The sequence below is a fragment of the Cricetulus griseus genome, assembly GCF_003668045.3.
Source record: "Cricetulus griseus strain 17A/GY chromosome 1 unlocalized genomic scaffold, alternate assembly CriGri-PICRH-1.0 chr1_1, whole genome shotgun sequence".
NCBI lineage: Eukaryota > Metazoa > Chordata > Mammalia > Rodentia > Cricetidae > Cricetulus > Cricetulus griseus.
Genome location: NW_023276807.1, coordinates 273,638,929 through 273,661,300, shown reverse-complemented (window position 1 = coordinate 273,661,300; position 22,372 = coordinate 273,638,929). Strand labels below are relative to the sequence as shown.

The following is a 22,372-nucleotide window of genomic DNA, read 5'->3' as shown; positions in this document are numbered from 1 at the left end:
TGCAGACCACCCTTACTTGTCTTATTCTTTACCTGGATAATTAATAATTTTTCACTGGAGAGGGGCTTTTGGGATCCAGAAAGCAAGGCCAAAAACTGAATTTCTATCTCTTATAATTCTGTAGTTCAACTTGAACTATAATCTGACAGTTTATTTCCCAAGTTTCTGGGTACACTGCTTCCCTCCATCAGTGTTTCTGAATGATCAAATGTCAACTTGCATGGAAACCTTTTATTTGCCAACAACCAGCATACAAGTTAGAAACTGATTTAGATTAGACAGTCTTTTCATATCCCCAAGTCAAGAGTTCTTGATTATAAAAGTGGTAATAAAGATATGTTGCTTTAAGGTAAATTGTATGTTTCTTAACTTATTTGGACAACAATTTTAAATGGTATAACCAATGAAAAATGGCATGCAAAACAATGCACATGCACAGGATATAAGGCTAACAAATTGGTTACCACCTCCACAGACCACTCCCTCCAGGTCTTCACAGCGCCGGTCATCACACTCGCAGGTCTTGCCATATACCCTGCTGTCCCCTGGAGGGTAACAAGTGCATCTGCCACATTCACATTTGCCTACAAGGTATCCAAAGAGAGCAGGGTTAGGAGAGTCAGTCTCAAAAGGGCCTTCAGAGAAACAAGCATGTTTAAAACTCAAATATCTGAAGCATCTAGCAAATGCTTTTTCTACCTTCTCTACAACATGCTGAAGATCAAACACAAATGCTAAGAAACCTGAGAGTGGAAAGGACAGTGACTGGCTCACAAGTTGGCCACATTTGTTAGGCTACTTTTGTTTCAATTAACCCTGAGTCATAATTCCATGCTGAAAGTATTTAATACTTTATTTAGTTTGAATATATTTCAAATTAAAATGATTAAAAATGATTGCAACAAATAATCATGCATAAAATATTCATATATGATCAGTATATATTTCACTTAATTTAATATAATTTGATTATTTAAAATTATTTTAATTGGATGTGGAACTTTACATGAGAAAAAATAATTATGGATATATTTTTGTTTGATAATTTAGTGATTATTTGTGGTCAATTCCCTAGTTCATAAAATTCTTTTAATATGGAACAAACATCAAAACTCATGACCTCCAAAGATGTATTATATATAGCCTAAAATCTCAAAGCACAAACATGTTAGAGAATGAGTTTTGGTTCATGCTTAGGGAAGACCTCAGCTAGTGAGATAACTACCATCACTATTTCTTCAGCTGTACCTAGATGTCAAACACTGATTCCTCTTATTGGCCCATTTTTTATAGTAATACACATTGACTAGTACATTATGTCCACTTGACAGGACAAGAAATTTAGAGGTTAAGTAGTTGTTCATGGTGAACCAACTAGTTAAGATTGGAATCAAAATTCACATCCATTCTCTCTAACATTAAAACTTATACACCTATCTAATAAGTTATACTATATCTTAATATAGCATCATGAGACCCCATAAGAAGAAACTTCCTTTTGTCTGAGAAATCAGACTGCTTAGCCAGAAATTCATATGGGTGACAGTTCTTCAAGACATCTGTTACTCCCAGTCATTAACCCAACCATCATAATTACACACCCACTGACATGATCCTATGATGCTTCAGGGCTGGCCCTGTAATAATGTTGCTGCACTTGTATCTTGTTAAAGAAAGTTGGCATTGGTGATGATGGGGGGAAGAAAAAATAGTATTTAGAGTCATACAGTCTCAGAGCTGAAATTACAGATGATCTAATGCAGTGATTCAATCTTTCTGGCAGGAGTGATGGGGCCAGCATCCCCTTAGAATACTGTGAATAATGAATACTTTTGATCCACTCTGTTTTCTGGCTTCTGAACAACTCCTCTTTCTACTTGAGAATAGCTCCAACTTCAGCACCAGAGAATTGTCTCTTCCTGAATGACAGTCCTTCTTTTAGGCCCTTGGTGGCTAGATTGGTGACATGGAAAACTTGCTAGAGTTCTGATTCTCAAAGATGAAAACAAAGTTTCAGGCTCCTAGGAGGAGCTCAGCATAGCACACAATATAAGCAACTTGTATCCTGGCTGTTACTGCCTTCCTGGGCTACCACAGAGACTGATAATCCAAGTAAATTTTGACCCTGAACACTTTATAAAGTGTCTTTTGTCCCATTAATGAAGCACATAGTCAATGGTGGCTTACACTGAATACACAGATATTTCGAGTGTCCCTTACTTTTTCCTACTCTTGTACTTTCTGCAATCTCCTCTGTAGAATCCCACCAATGTGAGAAGTCAGTGGAAACATGAGCTCTCTATGAAACCATCTTCCCACTCATGCTTGGTTACACGGCAGAATTTCTCCTTGTCTCTCATCTGTTATCAAGTCACTACTAAAGCACTAAGTAGAACCTCATACTAGAAAATCAGTGCCTATATACTATCAAAACAGTGAGATCTTCCAAGTCCAAACTACCAGTGAGTTTTTGATACTTTGGGAATTAGGAAAGGTCTCATCGACTGAAGTGGACAGGCAATGATACATCAATTTATTGTGTTAATTGAAAAAGAAGTTGAGCCTTGTGGTAGTGGTACAGGCCTATAATCCCAGCACCCAAGAGGCAAAGGCAGGCAGATCTCTGTGAGTTTGAAGACAGCCTGATCTACAGAGCGAGTTCCAGGACAGCCAGAGCTGTTACACAGAAAAACCCTGTCTCAGAAAACCAAAAAAGTGAGACAAAAACTGAAAAAAGGAAATTGAATTTAATCTAATTTTTAAAAAGAAATTATATAACCTTGCAGATTGTTCTAAATTTTTGAAGATATGAATGTGGTTTCACAAGCTACTATAAAAGGAGAATCATAGCATACATTTCTAGTTCTAATAAATGCTGTTTTGTGATATACTGTCAATGAAAATCATTATATTCAATTGAAGTTCCATAAATGAAAATCAATAGTTGGTTTTATAAGACAATTCAGAAAGAGAAAAACCTATGTGATATGAAATAAATTCAGCCAATATGATCAGTATTATCCAATAAAACTTATCTGAAGTGTATTCTATACTAATTTGGACTACCTACTCTTATTAAATATAGGTAACATAGACGGTTGTTAACACAAAAAGCCAGTACAATCATACTTTCTATAAAAGACAGATATTGAATGTTGGATTGTCTCCAAGTCCATTCTTGGAAACTTCTTTCTTCTGTATTTTCTCAAATAACATCTCACCCTCCATATTCTAAAACTTTCTTACATGATGAAGATGCTCCAACTCATAATAGACCTAGACCAAGCCCCTGTGAACAAACTGTTGCATTCCTTGACAAAACAATAATTCAATTGGTGCTATAAAATAATCCACTCAAACTAAATGATATTATATATCCAGTTAAGAAGTAGTAGTCAAAATCAGGGATGAGACAGAAATATGCTTGCTATAGATATTTTTATATTTAGTGCAAATGAAGAAAAGTATGACAATATCAAACAGAAAAAGAGACAATGTTATTGTTATCAGATGGTATATTTTATATTAAAAATAAAAATTACAATTGCATTAAAATAATATAACATAAGGTAAAGACACATACTAAATCAGTTAAGTTTTTGCATTCCAACAGTAACCCAATCTAATAAAATGGAAATTGCCTTATATACAAGAATATTAACACAAAATTGTAGGGAGACACCTTAGCCACGCCTCCTAAAGGCCAGCTACAGGTGTGCTTGACCACGCCTGTCCGAGTGTGGTCGAGGGTTGCAGGATGACATGTGGGAAGTTCTTAAGGGGGCAGACACATGGGAGCCGGCCCTTCTCTCTAGCCACACTAGCTTGCAAGCTCTGGGCACGCTTTGGCTTATGCTTGGTTGGTGTTTATCTGAATAAAGAAACCTTAGCCTTAAGGACTATGGATCCATCTCCTCACAAAATGAATGAGCTTAAGTTGTATTACTGCATAGATTCATTTTAAAGGCCCTAAGAGATTTATCACTTTATACAGGACATATTTTGTTACCAAATTGGAAGGAAACATTTTTCATGAATATGCAAATTTAATGTAGTGTCAATTGAAATGTGATAAATTCGTTTAAACATGAAATTATTCTCAAGTAAATAGATATATTATGAAACAAAATAAACATCTGTGTGTCCATGTGTGTATTTTTCTAAAGGGTAAGTATCCTTTGTCCTATCAGACAAAGGTGAATTATATGAAATGGTCAAATGATATATAACCTAATTAAAGGCAATGTCCCCTTACCGTAGTAAATAAATTATTAATAGTGGACAATTAAGAAAAGAAGGAGAAAAAGGAAACAAAATATATTACTTTAATGATAATACTATGATACAAAAATTGGAAAACTTTAAGAATCTAAGAAAACTAAATATCTCATCAGTTCTGCTCAAATTCACACTGGAACACTTTGCCAGTGAAATATGGTATGAAAGAAAAAAAAGCATAAAGAACACATACAAAAAGAACAAAACTAATATTATTGCTTCATGGGATATTAAAGGCAGAAATATAAAACATGAAAAACACTGTAAAATAATTCTGATTATAAACAGTTTATCAGTTACTATACATCAAACATTCATAAAAATACATTGCACATATATATATATATATGCCCTAAAGAAACAAAATCTTTAAGTAGAATTTTAAAAGCAAAGAGTTAACACACCATTCAATATTATTGACAATTTCCATTAACCCCAACAGAACTATGCTTTCAATTAAATAATAACAAAATCTCATCAGGATTTCTATACATATTATAAACCAAGATATTTTTAGAAATGGGAAGCAGAAACAAAAACAGTCAAAACACCATTGAACAAGAAAGTAAAAGCCTTTTCTAAGACTCTATGGCTTGTTTAAAGGAGGATGGAGTTGAAGGGAAGAGGAGACCAACAGAAGCAGCATAGAGAATACAGAGGCAGAGTCTAGAATGTTGAACACTCTGTTAGCATGAGATGGCACCATGGAGCATAAAGGAAAGACAGTCTTCCACATATGTGGTGTTTGGGTAAATGGCTATAAAAGAAAATATTAACAATTTGATTAGCAGCCTTGTATTTACTTTGAAAATATCGGTAGTGAAAAGGAGAAGCACAGACTGAGAGATGATATCAGCCACACATAAATCTGACTAGCTCATATTCCCTTTACTCAGGGGACTCAAACAACAACAATCACAATCATTAAATATGTGGACAAATGAGCTGACAGGGCACTTCTGCAAGTGGGAAGTTGACATAGACAGTAAATGCATAAAAAGCTCATAGTCTCACTTAAATTAGAATGAAATGAGGTCCTCCTGCAGAGCTGTCAGATTAACAAGAATTTAAAAACAGATCAAAATAAGCATGGGAAATGGCTTTGAAATGAAACTCTAGTTCAGTGAATGCTGCTACAAACAGATAGAATATTGGGTTATTAAGGAGAGTGGATATGAAGATTCTAAAAACCAGCAATTTGATTTTGGTTCTATTAACTAGAGAAAAACATACATCTTTGCACCATGAGATATTCCAGACCACTCTCAGCCATACTCTTCCGTATGGTATCCAAGGAGAATAAAAATGAAATGCCAACTGGACGCTTGCATGTAGAAGACTGCAGAAAGATCTATGCTTATCACCATGCACAAAATTTAAGTCCAAATGGGTCAAAGACCTCAACATAAATCCAGCCACACTGAACCTCTTAGAAGAGAAAATGGGAAGTACCCTTGAATGAATTGGTACAGCAGACTATTTCCTGAACATAATACCAGTAGCACAGACACTGAAATTGACAGTTAATAAATGGGACCTCTTGAAACTGAGACGCTCTGTAAGGCAAAAGACACAGTCAACAAGACAAAACAACAGCCCACAAAATGGAGAAAGATATTCACCAACCCCATATCCGACAGAGGGCTAATCTCCAAAATTTAAAAAGAATTCAAGAGCTAGTTTCCAAAACACCAAATAATCCAATGAAAAAGTGAAGTACAGAACTCAATAGAGGACTCTAAAATGCCTGATAGACACTTAAGAAAGTGCTCAACATCCTTAGCCATCAGGGAAATGCAACTCAAAACAACTCTTAGATACAATCTTAACCCTGTCAGAATGGCTAAAATTAAAAACACCAATGACAGTTTATGCTGGAGAGGATGTGGAGAAAGGGGAACACTCTTCCATTACTGGTGGGAGTGCCAACTTGTACAGCCACTTTGGAAATCATTATAGAGATTCCTCGGGAAAATGGGAATCAGTCTACCACAAGATCCAGCAATTTCATTCTTAGGCTTATACCCAAGAAGCTTATTCATACAACCAGTACATCTATTCCACTATGTTCATAGCAACATTATTTGTAGTAGCCAGAAAGTGGAAGCAACCTAGATGCCCCTAAACTGAAGATTGGATGGAGAGAATGTGATACATTTACACAATGGTGTACTACTCAGTGGGAAAAAAAAAAAACAATGGAATCTTGAAATTCACAGGCAGATGTATGGAACTAGAAGAAACCATCCTGAGCGAGGTAACCCAGTCACAAAAAGACAGACAAGGTATGTACTTTCTCAAAATGGTTTTTAGACATAGAGCAAAGGATTACTGGCCTACACTCCACACCTCCAGAGAAGCTAGGAAACAAGGAGGACCTTAAGAGAGACCTCTTGCTCCCCTGGAGAAGGGGAAAAGGACAAGATCTCCTGAGTAAATTGGGAGCATGGGGGAGGGGAGAGCAAGTTGGGAGAAAGAGAGCAGGAGAAGAGGAGAGGAGGACATGAGGGAGCAGGAAGGTTGAATCTATGGAAGAATAGAGGAGAGCAATAAAAGAGATACCATAATAGAGGGAGCCATTATAGGTCTAAAGAGAAATCTAGCACTGGAAATGTCCAGCTATCTACAAGGATGCCACCAACTAACAATCTGAGCAATACTGGAGAGGCTACCTTAAATGCTTTTCCCCAATAATGAGACTGATGACTACCTTATAAGCCATTCTAGAGCCTTCATCCAGCAGGTTATGGAAGTAGAAGCAGACACCCACAACTAAACTCTGAACTGAACTCCTAGAATCCAGTTGCAGAGAGGGAGGAGTGGTGAGCAAAGAAGTCAAGACCAGGCTGGTGAAACCCACAGAAACAGCTGACCTGAAGAAGTGGAAGCTCGTGGACCCCAGACTGATAGCTGGGAAACCATCATAGGACTGTTCCAGACCCACTGGATGTGAGTGTTAGTGAGGAGGAAATCTATGGGGCCTCTGGTAGTAGGTCAGTATTTATCCCTAGCGTAGGAATGGACTTTGGGAGCTCATTCCACATAGGATAGTCTCTCAGCCTACACACATGGGGGAGGGCCTACGCCCTGCTCCAAAGGATATGACAGACTCTGAAGATCTCCCATGGAAGGCCTCATCCTCCCTGGGGAGCAGAAAGGGGATAGGATAGGGAGCTAGTGGGGTGCAGGGGAGGATGGAAGGGAGAGAGAGCTGGGATTGACATGTAAAACAATCTTGTTTCTAATTTAAATAAAAAAATAGAAAAAATTAAAAGGTAAGAAACTGAAAATATAATTACCAAAATGAAAAAAAAATGCTGATGGTTGGAATACATGAAACGTATCATTTTGTTTTAGTTTTTTAATTATTCTTGTGTGTGTGTGTGTGTGTGTGTGTGTGTGTGTGTGTGTGTGTGTGTGTTGCATGCATGTTTGAGCACATACACACAAGTAGGTGCAGGCTTCATGGAGGCCTGGGGTACTCCTGTAGCTGGAGTCATAGAGAGTTTTGAGCTGCCTGGTGTGAGTGCTAGGAACCTAACTTGTGTCATATGCAGGAATAGTAGGTGGGCATCTTTTGAAACCTGGGGGACCAGCCTCTAGCAGCATAGGAATCAAAGGGAAATCCATGGAGACTTTAATCTGATGGGATAAAAGGAAAGACACGCTCTCATAATGGTTTCTTTTTAGACCTTTTATTTATTCTTCTTTTGTATTATCTCCTTCAATGGTCCATATTCTCTTTTCTTATCTTTATCCAGAAAGGTCCCTTCTTTCTTGATGCTTTCCTTCTAATTCTCTTTATTCTTTCTTTTCTCTCAATCTTGATGTTTTCCTTCTAATCCTATCTTTAGTCTTTCTTATTCTCTCATTCTGGGTGTGTTCCTTCTCTATTTTTCCCTTACAGCTTATATACCCCAGCAAAATCTTTCAAACAATAAAAAAATTACAATGTGGTTACAATCCATTTTTCAAGTGAATGTAATCACAAAAACCACAAGTAAAAAACAGCATGTTATCCATATCCTTTACATGACTAAACATTCAATGTATTATAAGTGTAAAACAAATTATCCTCAAGAACTGGTGTATATTCATATCCAAGCAACTTGATATAGATTAACAGAGTGTAAGCAAACAAGTTATTTTTTTCAATTAGTTCTTTTACTGGCAGGCTGCATATTGCAGTTACATAAAAAGAATCAATCACTTTATTACTTATCTTGAAAGGTAATCTTATACAGAATCCTAAAGGAATCAGAAAGCTAAACTTGGACTGGCAAGATGCCTCAGCAGTTAAAGGCTAGGCTCACACACCTAAATGTTATGATAAATCTTTCCACCAAAAGCCACCAAGCCCCAAAGCCACGTGTGCGCTTTACGCCAGCTGCCCGCCCCAGTTAGGGCCCCAGTTAAAGCATAGAGAGATTTGTATTAGGTACAATGCTGCTTGGCCAATGACTAGGATTCTCATCTGCTAGCTCAGTCTTAATTATCATAAATCTATATATTTTATAAGACTTTTATCTTATAGAGGATGCCTTCTGCTGGCACCCTCTCTTGCCAGTGGCTCACATCCTGCCGCTGGAGTATGTGAAGGGGAAAAGGGGGACACTTCCTCTTTCTCCTTGCTTAAATATGAGTCTCCTTGCTATGTCACTTCCGGCCTGGATTACCACTTCTCTACTACATTTCCCAGAATCCTCTTTGACTCCTAGTCCTGTCTAACTTGCTGTCTCATTGGACAAACAAGTACTTTATTCAATAATCAATAAGATGAACATACACAGTACATTCCCCATCACCTAAACATTTATACATGAAATACAGTCAGATCTACTTTAAATCTTTAATGTGAATACCTAGACATCAGTAGTTTTTGTATCAGGAGATTAAGGGCAGAAATGGGTACAAGTATCTAATTGTCCTTGCTCACCAACCAATCCTAGCAAGGAAAGCACATCAGCTGGTAACAATTGGGCTGCCTTGTATTTTTGACCCTAACTTAATGAATCTATAGCTCAACTATGTGTCCTTGTGAGCTTTAGATTATTTTCTAGGGTTTTTCATCTCAAAGCTATTATCAAGATATCTGATCTAACTTCAAGTTATTTTAAGGCTTTGTTTCAGCTGTGATGCAATCTGAAAGCTGTGAACATATGTTCCAACATTCAAATTAAAAGAATTTAAACTAGCTGGGCTACTAGGACTCACTTATTTTTCTTAGTTATTAATCTAAGCCGCAGTCTATATGGTTTCTCAATAGAAACTCATTTTCTCTAGTTGTGTGGCACTTCCTTGTTTTATTTTTTATCCTCTGCAGCCTCTGCTTTATCAGAGGCAGAGACAACATTTTATCCTACCTTTACCTATGTTAATTTTTCCATTCAACTAACCTCTATCATAATCCCTTACTGTATTTATTAAAAGCCCCCATTCATTGAAATTCTATTTAAACTAACACTACTATTGTATTAAAACCATTGCTTCATCTAAAGTACAGGTAGGAGGAAATCATCTTCATAATAATCCACAGGTAAAAATGCCCAGTAGAAAGGGATGTTTCCATTAGTTGAACACACTACATAACAGGCAGTGGGGAAACTCCCTATAACCATTCACGCCAGGCCAGATACCAGAGAAAGATGACAGCAGCAACCATGTAAATGCAAAGCAAAAGCAAAAGGCATTCTGGAGTCTGTGGTCTTGGGGCCTTGCCTATCAGAGATTCTCCTATCAGGGACTTTCCTCCTGGTGGGCTGACACCTGGAACTTCAATTGGCCACTTGCTCCTCTGACTTGGCCACCAACAAGCATCACAACTGCTGAGCTATCTTTCTAGGGTACAGTAACACAAGAATCTGTGAAGCAAGAAGTCACCTGTAAAATCACACATACATTTTGATGGTATCCTTTCCAAACAAACAAATCTGAAGACCGCAGAACTTAAGAACATGGACTTGGGAGGAAAACTTGAAGGAAAGTACACATGCAGGTAGTGGGGGAAAAATATCATTTTCACAGGGGAAGAAACAAGCTCACAGGGATCAGGGAGAAGGGACTCACTAGCATGGAGACACTATTTATTTCTAGACCTAAGTATGCAATTATAGTAATTCACAAGCCTTAAGTAAATATCGCATATCTTATGGGCTTAATAAGTTATTTTAAAATTTTAAATATTTACTTTTATTTTCTGCCTACAGCTATTTACCTGCATGTATGTATGTTGAAAGCATGTGGACTTGTTGCCTATGGAGGCCAGAGGAGGGCAGCAGATCTTCTGGAACTAGATATACAGATGGTTGTGATCTGCCATGTGGGGGCTGAGAACCAAACACAGATCCTCTGCATGAGTAACAAGTGCTTCTAACCATTGACCACAGATCCATCTCTCTAGCCTTTATTGGGTTATTTAAAAGTAATTTTGATATAACCCAAGTCATATTAAAAAAAATTCAGTTTCTTTTTTCTTGATTTTTTAATTTACTTCACATACCAACCACAGATTCCCCCTCCCTCCTCTAGTCCCACCCCTTCCCCACCTCACATTTACCCTCCCCGCATCCACTACTTCTTGTTCAGAAAGGGGCAGGCCTCCAATGAGAGTCAAAAAAGCACGGCATATTAACTTGAGGCAGGACCAAGCTCCTCCCTGTGCATCAAGGCTGGGTGAGGCATCCCGGCATGGGGAATTGGTGTCAAAAAGCCAGCTCATGCGCCAGGAACAGGTACTGATCACTCTGCTTTGGGGCCCATAAACAGACCAAACTATACAACTGCCACCCACATGCAGAAGGAGTAGGTCGGTCCCATGAAGGCTCCCTAACTGTTGATCCAGAATCTCTGAGCTCCCACTAGCTCAAGTCAGCTGTCTCCTTGGGGTACACTATCATGATCTTGACTTTGCTTGCTCATATACTCCCTCCTCCCTCTCTTCAACTGGACCTCCATAGCTCAGCCCCGTCTTGGCTGTGGATCTCTGCATCTGCTTCTATCAGTTACTGAATAAAGTCTGTCTGATGACAATTAGGGTGGTCACCAATATGATTACAGGAGAAGATCAGTTCAGGCACCCTCTTCACTATTGCTAGGAGTCTTAGCTGGGGTCATCCTTGTGGATTCCTACCATTTTTCTCCCTAGCCTCAAAATGACCAGCTCTATCAAGGTATCTCTTTCATTACTCTCCCTCTCCATTCCCCCAGCTTGACCACCCCAATCCCTCATGTTACCATTTCCTATTTCCTCCACTCTATCCACTCCAGCCTTCAGTTTATCCAGGATATCTCTTCTATTTCCCTTTCCCCGGGAAATCCATGCATCTCTTTTAGGTTCCTCCTTATTACCTAGCTTCTCTGGGCCTGTGTATTGTAGCCTGTTTATCTTTACTATCTAAATTAATTAATCCAGTAGATTCAGCATTTAAATTTAAAAGTTTGAATCACAAAATAGTGAAAGACAAATATGATGAAGTTTTCCTAAACATTAGATGGAAAAGGTTGTTCAAAAAAATGATGCCCCAAACCAGAAATGTAAAGGAAGGTATCAAGGTATCGGTAAATTTGATTTTTTAATTACTACTTAAGCTGGGTGTTGCTGGCACACTCCTTTAATTCCAGAACTTGGGAGGCAGAAGCAGGCAGATCTCTGTGAGTTCAAGGCCAGCTTGGTCTCCAGAGAGTCAGGATAGGCTCCAAAGCTACACAGAGAAACCCTGTCTCAAAAAAAAGTTACTACTTAAAGCTGTGCAGTGGTGGTGCACCACTGCCAACACTCAGGAGTTAGAGGCAGGGGGATCTCTATAGAACTGAGGCCAGCCTGGTCTCCAGAGAGAGGTCCAGGACAGCCAAGGCTTCACAGAGTAACACTGTCTCAAAATAATCACTATTTAATTTATTAAAGAAAACATACCATAAGAAAATAAGTTGCATAAAAATAGCACTCACTAAATTAACATCCTTCTAGGTAAACATTAAATATATTGCTTACATATATGTACATATATATGCTATTTCTTGAACATACATATAATCAAATATAAATGATAACTGATTAATAAAAAAGAGGATATTTACAGTAGTTATAAATCACACTGATAAAAATAGAGGGATTTCTGGAAGTATTTGTTCCTCAAAAGTTCATCTGTGGTACAAATTAATGGCTTAAAACTTGCATAAGGCTATATGAAATTATGAAGGCAATTTTGTTTCTCAGGATAAATGTCTTCTTTTCTTCCTTGTCTGTGACTCATTTTGATTCTCTGTTTTCTTCCTTGCTCTTATAGTAATTCTCCCCTGTACACACCATGCATCCAACCCCACCCGCCCCAGGCCAACCTCCATTTCACATTTCACTTAGTGGTGTTTGTGTGATGAACAGTATGACATACATGTTTTCACTCAAGGATAGGATCAACAAGACTCAACACTCTTGTATATCAGTAGTCAAGTCATCACAGCACACAGTAGGAATAACAATTATTATGCCAGCTATTGAAGTCACACTATTAAGGAGGATTTTAAGTGCTATTAATAACCAGGGAATAAAGGTTCGATGTATGAATAGGTATAATCTACAAAGATAGAAAAAGAGTCTGGTAATTCAGGGTTGAGCTTTACAGTATCCTCTACAATGGGAGTTTACAGGCACTTGTGAGTCCCCTAACAGGGGAACTCAAACTTAGGTCTTCTGGAAGAACAGTCACACTGTTAACTTTAAAAAGGGCTGCATTTTAGTCTTGATATATCTTCCAGAAAATATAATTGCTTAGAAAAATAAGTTAGAACTCATTCATCATCATTTCCACAATAGGAATAATACTAATGTACATTGCCCAGGATTATTGTTAAAGCTAAAGGTGTAATGGAATCAAATGACATTTTCAAGTATCTGTGCCCAACAGATGTTCTACAAACATCACACATAATCATTATATTACATCATTATTATTGCATATATTTTTAAGAATAAAACATGAGGGCATATATTTCAATTACTTGAATAAAATTTTTTTACTTCCTTTCTCACTTAATTCTTCAATTAAACCAACCAAAATTTGTACTTCCTGCTGTAGAATGAGATTATTTATGAAGAACCCCTTTATACGACTGCACCTGTCAGGCTGGTAACAGCAGGCACAATGTCTATGACCTTATTTTTTCTCCTTTTACAAAATTGTGTAAACCATGCTTGCAGTACATGCTCAATAGTTGGAGAGTAATTAGAGGCTCACATAAAACAGAAAAGAGATTAGCACGTTACTAACACAGTCCTGCTTTGCCTAAAATAATAGGTTTACCATAGCAACCTGATTGCAGTAGAAAAAAAAAAATGCCTGCCAAATGCATCCTAAGTTCCCTTGAAATGTCTATGAGAAGAAATTAAGCATTTGAGAACTATAATATTCTGTACTCTTTCATCGAAGTACAAATGTTTTTTTTTTTTTTCTGGGAGAATGAAAGTTCTGCCTCAGAGATTTGAAGGTGAAACAGTACCTTTGCCTTCCATTTCAAAATAAGAAGAAAAAAATTTTGAATACCACCCACATTGACATCACACATCAATTTTTACACAAGGGAGCTTACTCCTGATTTTAAAGTACAAATAATGTCAGTCCTTCTATTTGGACATTCATTCTTAGAACAAGATAATGAAGTTGCCATGGAATCCTATGAAGAATTTAGACATCTGAATAAATGCTGTACTAATATGATCTTCTGTTTCTTCCCTACAGTCTTTAAAATTGAAAACTGGAAAGGGAGTAATGGGCTTTACTCATGTCTAATGGTTTTCCAAGGAATCAAGGAAAACAGCACAGGGGCAGTCATCTAGCCTCCAAAGGATTTTATCTCTTTATTTCAGCCTTATATACTTTCTAAAGCTAAACTACAATATTATTCAACCTCATTTTCTTTCTAATACAAACCTTAGATGTTGGATAGAAATATCTCACTCATGCAAAGGTACCTCAAAACTTGCCAAGTGCAAGATTAAAATGTCAGGGAATGATTAAATCAGGAAATGTTTAATCAAGAAGTGTAGCTCACAATGATGCAACCCATAAAATTAAAATTGGAACTGTTATGCCCAGAAACTGTGCTCTGCTCACCACAGGACAGAAGCCACTTTGCCCATCGAGAGGCAAGGCAGTAGTACAGAAGAGCCTTAGCACAATAATCTAGGTATGTGGAAGATAGCTAAAATTTAAAGAATGTTTATGAACAAAATGGGTGAGTGTCAATGCTGGCTGTTGGAGGATGTCCCACAGTTGTTGGCAGTTAACCAAAAGACATGCATGTGATCCTAATTATACAGCCATGAGATGTTCCTCAATTCTTTTAATCTCTAAAGCAAACGTAGTTTGCACATGTGTGGTATCTGATACCTTATTCATACTAAACATGGACAGGCTGGAGGGTATCAGATTGCAGAGAATCCTTTGCTGATCACCAAGCTCATCAGAACGAAAATTACACAATAAACAAGCCAAAAAAAAAAAAAAAAAAAAAAAAAAAAAAAAAAAAAAAAACGAACGAAAACCCATTATGGAAGACATGGGTCAAAGCAGGCAAATTGTTGTCCTGTATAAGGTCTGGCCTGCATCAATGATCAGGGTCAGAATCTTCTTCTTAGTTGGTATAGACCATTGGAGAATGACTGTTTTCAGTGTTAAGGTGTCAGCATACAGGAGTCCTTTGTAATCCCCGACTTCTCTTTGACACCAGTGATTCCATAAAGAGCACACACCACTCTAATTTATCATCTATATTTACAATCTATAGGATGAATACCAAAGAAAGAATACAAGGAACAAATGCTGCTGCCTAGTGCAAGAGGCTACAGCAATGGAAATGGTAGACAGAATCTTCCCTGGAGTGTTTCTTTCAGATAATTGATTTGTGCAAAGGAGTGGAGTGAACTCATGTCTGAGTCACTTTGAATATTTGACACAAAAACTTTAAAAAGTGGAGTGAATGTATCATCCCTTAATACACATCTCTGTAGTGCTCAAATGACCAGATTGAGAGCACGTGTAAACTTTTCATTTCCGAGGTGAGTAGCAAGCATTTTTTTTTTAACAGATGACACATCATAAATCAGTATGTTCTAACAAACTTATGCTTCATTTTAGGGTGTCCCAGCAACAACTCCCCACATCATAAATCATTAGAAAGAACATGGCACTTCCCAGCAACCAGGTCATCAGTCCACAACCACATGTAATTCCTGTTTCAGGGTGATCCAAATCCTGCTCTGGTCTCTGTGGGCTCTTGCACACATTCTGCAAGCATTCAAACAGAAACACATGCACATAAATAAAAAAATCTTTGATGGAAAAAAACTATGCACCATTCTTAAATCTTCTGGACTTTAAAAATAATATTTCAAAATATTTATTTGTATTATTTTAATTGGGTATACATGTGCGTGACTGCAGATAATTATCAGTATGAGTGCTGGTGCCTGCAGAAGCCAGAGACTGGAGTTACAGATGGTTGTGGGCTATATGACATCAGTGCCGGCACCTGAACTTGGGTCCTTTGGAAGAGCAGATGCTCCTATCTGCTGAACAATTTCTTTGGCCCCTATTTAAAAATAGGGGCCAAAGAATTTATTTTTAAATCACAACTTACAAATATAAAAGTAAAGCCTTACACATATTTTGTGTAGTATCTGAATAGCATTTAAGATGTGATCTTACCAGTAATTATGTTCATAACACACCTACGTAGTTTACATCCAATTTTGAGAAATTACCCTTAGATCATATCTAAGATTAAGGTTGGCCTTTGTTTTTATTCTTGTTCTTTTAAAAGTTCCATCTATCACACCTCAAACCCAGGAATTGTGACTTTGGAAATGTTAGAAAACTGATAATCTTAAATTAAAGGATGTTCTTTACTTGCTTCCAGACCTTCAAATGCAAACAGAGTTGGCACAATGTCTGAAAGAGAACTTGCACTCCTTTGGGTAAGTTCTCACATGTCTCACAATATAAAGTATTTGTCCATTTTCTTGACATACAAGTGGAACTTAGGGTCCCAATATATTATTATATTAACTGTACTATGTTCCTCATTCATATATTCTAAAGAATCACAGGACTTAATATCAGAAAATAAAAATGAAGCAAAATGGAACATGGAAACACAATTTCTCCAAAGCTCTTGTGTCACTATTTGGAGAGTAACATATTCGTTGAAGTGACAGGAAGTCAGAAGTAAATTAAGACACTGGCTCTGGAGTGAAAGGACTTGCTTACCTGAGGCTTATTGACAGTAGACTAATCACTCTAAACAATGACACTAACATCATCCTGTAAAATGATTCAGAAAATGAAATGAAGGTATTAAAGGAGAACAAAGAAAGACTAAATGCTCACATGCTTCATACAATGACAACTCTATACCATGCAAAGCCTAGTGCTGTATGAAGCATGATTACTTTTGTTTCAGTTTAAACACATCTTATTGCCTGAGTGTCCCAGAATGTACTGAGTACCCACAACGTGTTAGCAATGAGTCACTGAAATAACTCTAGTGGGAAATTTAATTAGCAGATTCAATTCTTTCTGTTTTAAAATGGCAACTGCTTTGTGGGAAGAATAATTAATAAACATTCTAAACACATTCTCTTCTAAGATTCTTATTTATTTTCTACTTCAATTTATTATATTTCTTCAGGAATGTGACTTTTTGTTTTTAATTGTTGTTGAGTATGTGGGATGACTTTGACATTAAATTCTCCTGACTCAACCTCCCAATCCTTGGCCACCATACGCAAAGATCTGTGACTTTATATGTGAGGTTTTAACAATTGTCACTTTTCAAAATATCGTAATAATAAGATTATAACAAAGTATACAATATTCATATTTTAGCTTCTAGAAATATAAAACTGAAATATGTTACATCTAAAATACTTTCATTACTGTTCTTATGGGAAGTGATGCTATTCTTCAGAAAACCCAAATGCAAAAATGTGAACTAGAGCAAGAGCAAGAAACTGGAAACTCTTGAAAAAGTTGCCCTGAAGGTAAAAGCTTGTGTGAGCACTTCATGCATTGAAAGTGGAAAATATGAAGCTGTGTCTACTTGGTTAACCCTGAATCCAGGAGAAAGGAGCCTAAAACCAAAAAATTTTACTCTCAAAATTTAAATTTAATCATTGAAAAAAGAAGACTGATTCTATGCCCCCAAATGATTTAGCATTGAGTAGAAGTTATATATATGCTTAAAATAAAAAAATTAACAAATACGTACAAGTATTGGTGGGTGAATACTGATGATCTGAAAATAACAAACAGAACAATGCTTCACTTTTAACCTATAGTTTACACATGTGAAAACTACTTCACCAAATCTCTTTGTCCTTTGAGGTCGATCATTTTCACGTCCTCTAATAATTCTTGTACTACATCACCACATTAGTGATAGGGTAGTCATCTCAATGAGTTTTAAGACAGAAATTTGTTTTTTTCTGCTGAGTAGTACCACATTTTCTCTATCCATTCTTCAGTTGAGGGGCATCTAGGTTGCTTCCAGGTTCTGGCTATTACAAACAACACTGCTATGAACATGGTTGAATGTATGTCCTTGTTGTATGAGCATGCGTTATTTGGGTATATGTCCAAAAGAGGAATTGCTGGATCTTGAGGTAGACTGATTTCCATTTTCCTAAGCAACCGCCATGCTGATTTCCAGAGTGGTCTTACAAGTTTGCACTCCCACCAGCAATGGAGGAGTGTTCTTTTTTCTCCACATCCTTTCCAGCATAGTTTGTCAGCAATGGAATCTTGAAATTCGCAGGCAAATGGATGGAACTAGAAACCATCCTGAGTGAAGTAACTCAGTCACAAAAAGACAAATATGGTATTACTCATTCATATATGAAATTTAGGCATACAACAAAGGATTACCAGCCTACAATCCTCTTCACCAAAGGAACTAGGAAACAAGAAGGACTCTAAGAGAAAAATGCATGGTCCCTGGAGAATGGGAAGGGCCAGGATCTCCTAAGCTAATTGGGAGCATGAAGGTAGGGAAGAGGGAGCTGGCAGAATGTGAGAAGGAGAAGAGGAGGAGAGAGGAGGAAATGGAGGAGCAGAAAGGTTGAGTTGGGGGAATAATAGAGGAGAGCAGGATAAGAGATATCATAACAGAGGGAGCCATTATAGTCCGAGGAGAGATATGGCATTAGGGAGATTTCCAGAGACCTACAAGGATGACACGTACTGACAATCTAGGCAATGGTGGAGAGGATAACCTAAACGCCTATAATGAGACTGATGACTACTTTATATGCCATCCTAGAGCCCTCATCCAGTGGCTGATGGAAGCAGAGGCAGACACCCACAGCTATACACTGAACTGAACTCAGGAACTCAGTTGCAGAGAGGGAGAAAATGAAGATCAGGGGGTCTGGACCAGGCTGGTGAATCCCACAGAAACAGCTGACCTGAACAATGGGGAGTCTAGACCTGGCCCAGGATGATGTGATATTTGGGGAGCCCCATGGAGGGCCCTACCCTCCATGGGGAGTAGAGGGGGGAGGGGGCTGGTGGCGGACTAAAGGGAGGGGGCAAAGATCCTTCTCAAAAACCAAAATCCCAATTACAACAAAATCCCTCAAACTAGGGAAACAAACTAAAACCACATCTCCCCCTAAAACCAAAACACCAAATGGTAATAAATACCTAATAAAATCTCGCGCACGTGCGCGCGCACGCGCGCGCACACACACACACACACACACACACACACACACACACACACACACACCAAAATAAAAACAACAAAAAGAAAAACGGTGGTGTTCATTATTTGCTTTCTAATTGCCTGTGACCACGAGGCCTGCTCTGGAATGGTTGGCAAACGCAGTGCCACCCTGTTGAAGAAAACTGATTTTCCCTCTCCCAGCAGGTATAAATGACAGCTCAGTTTACAAATTATTATTAACTCAATATAAAAACAATACTAAAACAATAAAAGATCACTATAAATAAAAAATTCTCCCCAATTAAATTCAACTTCACAGAATAATACTGCTAATATGTCAATAAGTCTCTTTCTCATCTTTTTATTTAGAGCTGTGTGTGTGTGTGTGTGTGTGTGTGTGTGTGTGTGTGTGTGTGTGTGTGAATAATGAAGTATAATTTTACCTAAGCTTGTAAAAACTAATTTAGTTAGGAAAACTTTGAAGATCAAGTTTAATAAACCTTTCACTATTCCTTTTTATAACTAGAACTGTGTCTGGAGTTCACTTTCAAATATGGAATTTTTTCATAAAACAAGCAAGTAATTCTTGTGTCATCTTTTTATACCACATAACGGTTGAGCCACCCAGGGGACAGGAGATACTGGATTTACCCCTTCAGTCTGGCTTGTATAAATTCTAAGTTAAACATGAAGCATTGTTTCTGTTTTGTTATTTGCAGACGATCAGTATTCAGCTACCAATTCTAGTTACTTCAGAACACAAAGGGAGAGTGTCTAAAATCTAAACCCAAGAAAGTAACATTAGAGAATTGCACCAGGTGGTGATTGCTGATGCTAAGAAGGGTTTCTTTTTCTCTTAAATATATCTTTTCTTTAGTACTAAAAATTTCTTACATGAAACGTAACTATATTCACCCATCTGAACTTTATAGTTGGGCTTACAAACATAGAAATGTTAATAACCAGAAGAAAGAGAGTACTGAAGTTATCAATGCTTCTTTCGCTTACACCAAGTGGATTTTGCCTTTCATATTGTGGTTTTGCTCTAATACCCATGTGCTTACATATGTGAGAAAAAAATTACAACAGATATTTGCATCTCCTGAGGAAAAATTATTAGTGCATTAATTTAACTAAATTTATCTCGTCTACCACCTAGATTGTTGCTGCATTTACATAGGCATGTCTAGCAACTGCTGTTTGCACTATATCCATTCTGTACACCGAAGAAATCACTTAAGAGAAAGCAAACACCTATTTTATGCCACCAGTACAGCTGGAGTACAGCAATGTGCTCAGATTTTGTAGGCAGGGGAGCTTTGGTAAATTTTCTCCTCTTTGCCAAGAACCCTGACTTCTTAGTTTTGAACAAGTCCATCATCATCTGTGCCTCTTTCATCATAGCTATTTGAAGAAATTCAAATTGAAAGATCTTATGCCATGAAGGAAAATTCATATGTATTCTACTCTGTGCATCATGCTTCCATCTTACTGGAACCCTCATGACCCTTCTGGAATTAAATCTTTGTTTGACAGTTCACACCTAGCCAGCCATATGCTCTTCTCTAAGCCTTGCTTTTCTTCTTGCACTAAATATAACCCAAGTGCTCTGCAGTATTCACCTGATCATCTCCCCCCAGTTTCCTTGGTCATATCAAATTATTGCTGTTTACCAAGGCTTACATATAACTTTATAAACTCATTGGTCTCATCAAATCTGAAATTTCTCTTTTGCAAAAACTGCAAAATGATTCAAATCCCCCCCTTCCAGACTTTTGCATGAGTTGTTCACAAGGAACTAAACCTTAACACTACATGCTCACTCACTGGATTATTTAAACTGGACCTCATAGCCTTTCTTTCTTTTATAATGACATAAATACAAACCTAATAACTCACACCAAGTAACTTCCAGTCTTCTCTTTCACTCAGATTCTCAAATCATACTTTTAGTAAAGTAGATCATAGGAAAAACGATTATTCCATTTGTACAAGTCCCCATCCAAGGCACTATCACCTCATCCTCTTCCTGAGACCACGTGATATTCCTCCTCTGGTCCTCTCCCCCACTTTTCATCATACACCACTGTACTCAGTGACCTTTCAAAGGAAAGAAAAACAGTCTACCCATCCCCAACTGCTTGGAACCTTCTAGTAACCTTCTTTGATTTAGAAAATAAAATAAAATTTGGCCTTCCATACCCTATTTAGTCTGTCTGAGAGCAAAGTCTGAACTCATGTCTCTCCATTCCTTGGCCTTAGCCTTTATGATCTATGTGATCTCTTAACCTATACTATGTTACACCTTTTTAAAAATTTAGACACACCAAGTGTTATTGGTATATATCTAATAAAACAAACTGTGGTTCTGGGATTAGGTACATTTACTTTAACCAAAGCCATTTAGGCACTTGATAGTCTAATGAAAAAGTTGATACTTGGATATGTTTATAAATCAGAGGACATGTAATTTTAGAAAAACACTCAAAAATCTCTCCCTGACATTCTCCTTCTTACTCTTCCTCTTCCTGGGACAACAGACATTTCATTGAGTAGAGCAAAGAAATCATCCTTCCTGTTAGGGCACAATTTCATAAGAGGGAAACTAATGAAAGTATAGAACAGAGCTCTGAGTACCAAGCTCTCAGCCTCTTAGAACAATGATCCTTTTATAAGTTAAAGCTAATTAAAATGGGTGTGGCAAAGGACTGAAATACGCAATTATTCTTAAGTCTTCATACACGTTAAGCTGACAGTTTATAAAACTTAATTTGGATCTTGGCAAGATAATCTTGGAAGAAATCTGGAGAACACATAGATCATAGTGTACAATAGGTGCAGTGGAAAGGTTGACCTGGAGGACAAATGGTAAGGTTCTTAGAGCTGTGAGATGGAGAGACAATGATCTGCAATAAGGTTGTAGCAGAGGTGGGCAGAAGATCAGACATTACCTCATTCGACTGAAAAAGACAGTATCTAAACAAGTGTAGGTGCCCATGAGAAATATCACCGGCAAGGCCATAACCTTGAAAATATGTTTAAAATTTTCTTTCTAATTCAAACAGTAAACCAAGATAGCCGCTCTTAAATTCCTGCAAGCATTATTTGTAGACTTTACTTATATGAATCCCATAGTCAAATTAAGAAAAATAATCAAGGAAACAAAATTAAATATTTTAATATAATTTATTACATATACAAGCACCAATACATGATTCTGATTCCAGGACTTAATGAGATCTTTCTATAAATGAAACAGAGATACCTTTCTTGATTTCTGAATTGTCTCTCAGTTCACAATGAAAATACAGATCAGAAAAACAGATATTTTCAGATTTTAATTTCAATAAAAATCAAAAACATAAACAACAGAAGT

General features: G+C 37.3%; 1 protein-coding gene across 1 annotated transcript in view; it reads right to left on the bottom strand.

Moving 5' to 3' along the window:
* Nucleotides 1-387: 387 nt before the first annotated feature.
* The window catches only part of LOC100761751 (integrin beta-like protein 1), a 197,622-nt gene continuing 175,637 nt past the window's right edge, over nt 388-22,372 (bottom strand). The window contains exon 8 of the mRNA XM_035453126.1: nt 388-635. Coding sequence (XP_035309017.1) covers nt 388-635 — 248 coding nt within the window. The remainder of the gene's footprint in view (nt 636-22,372) is intronic.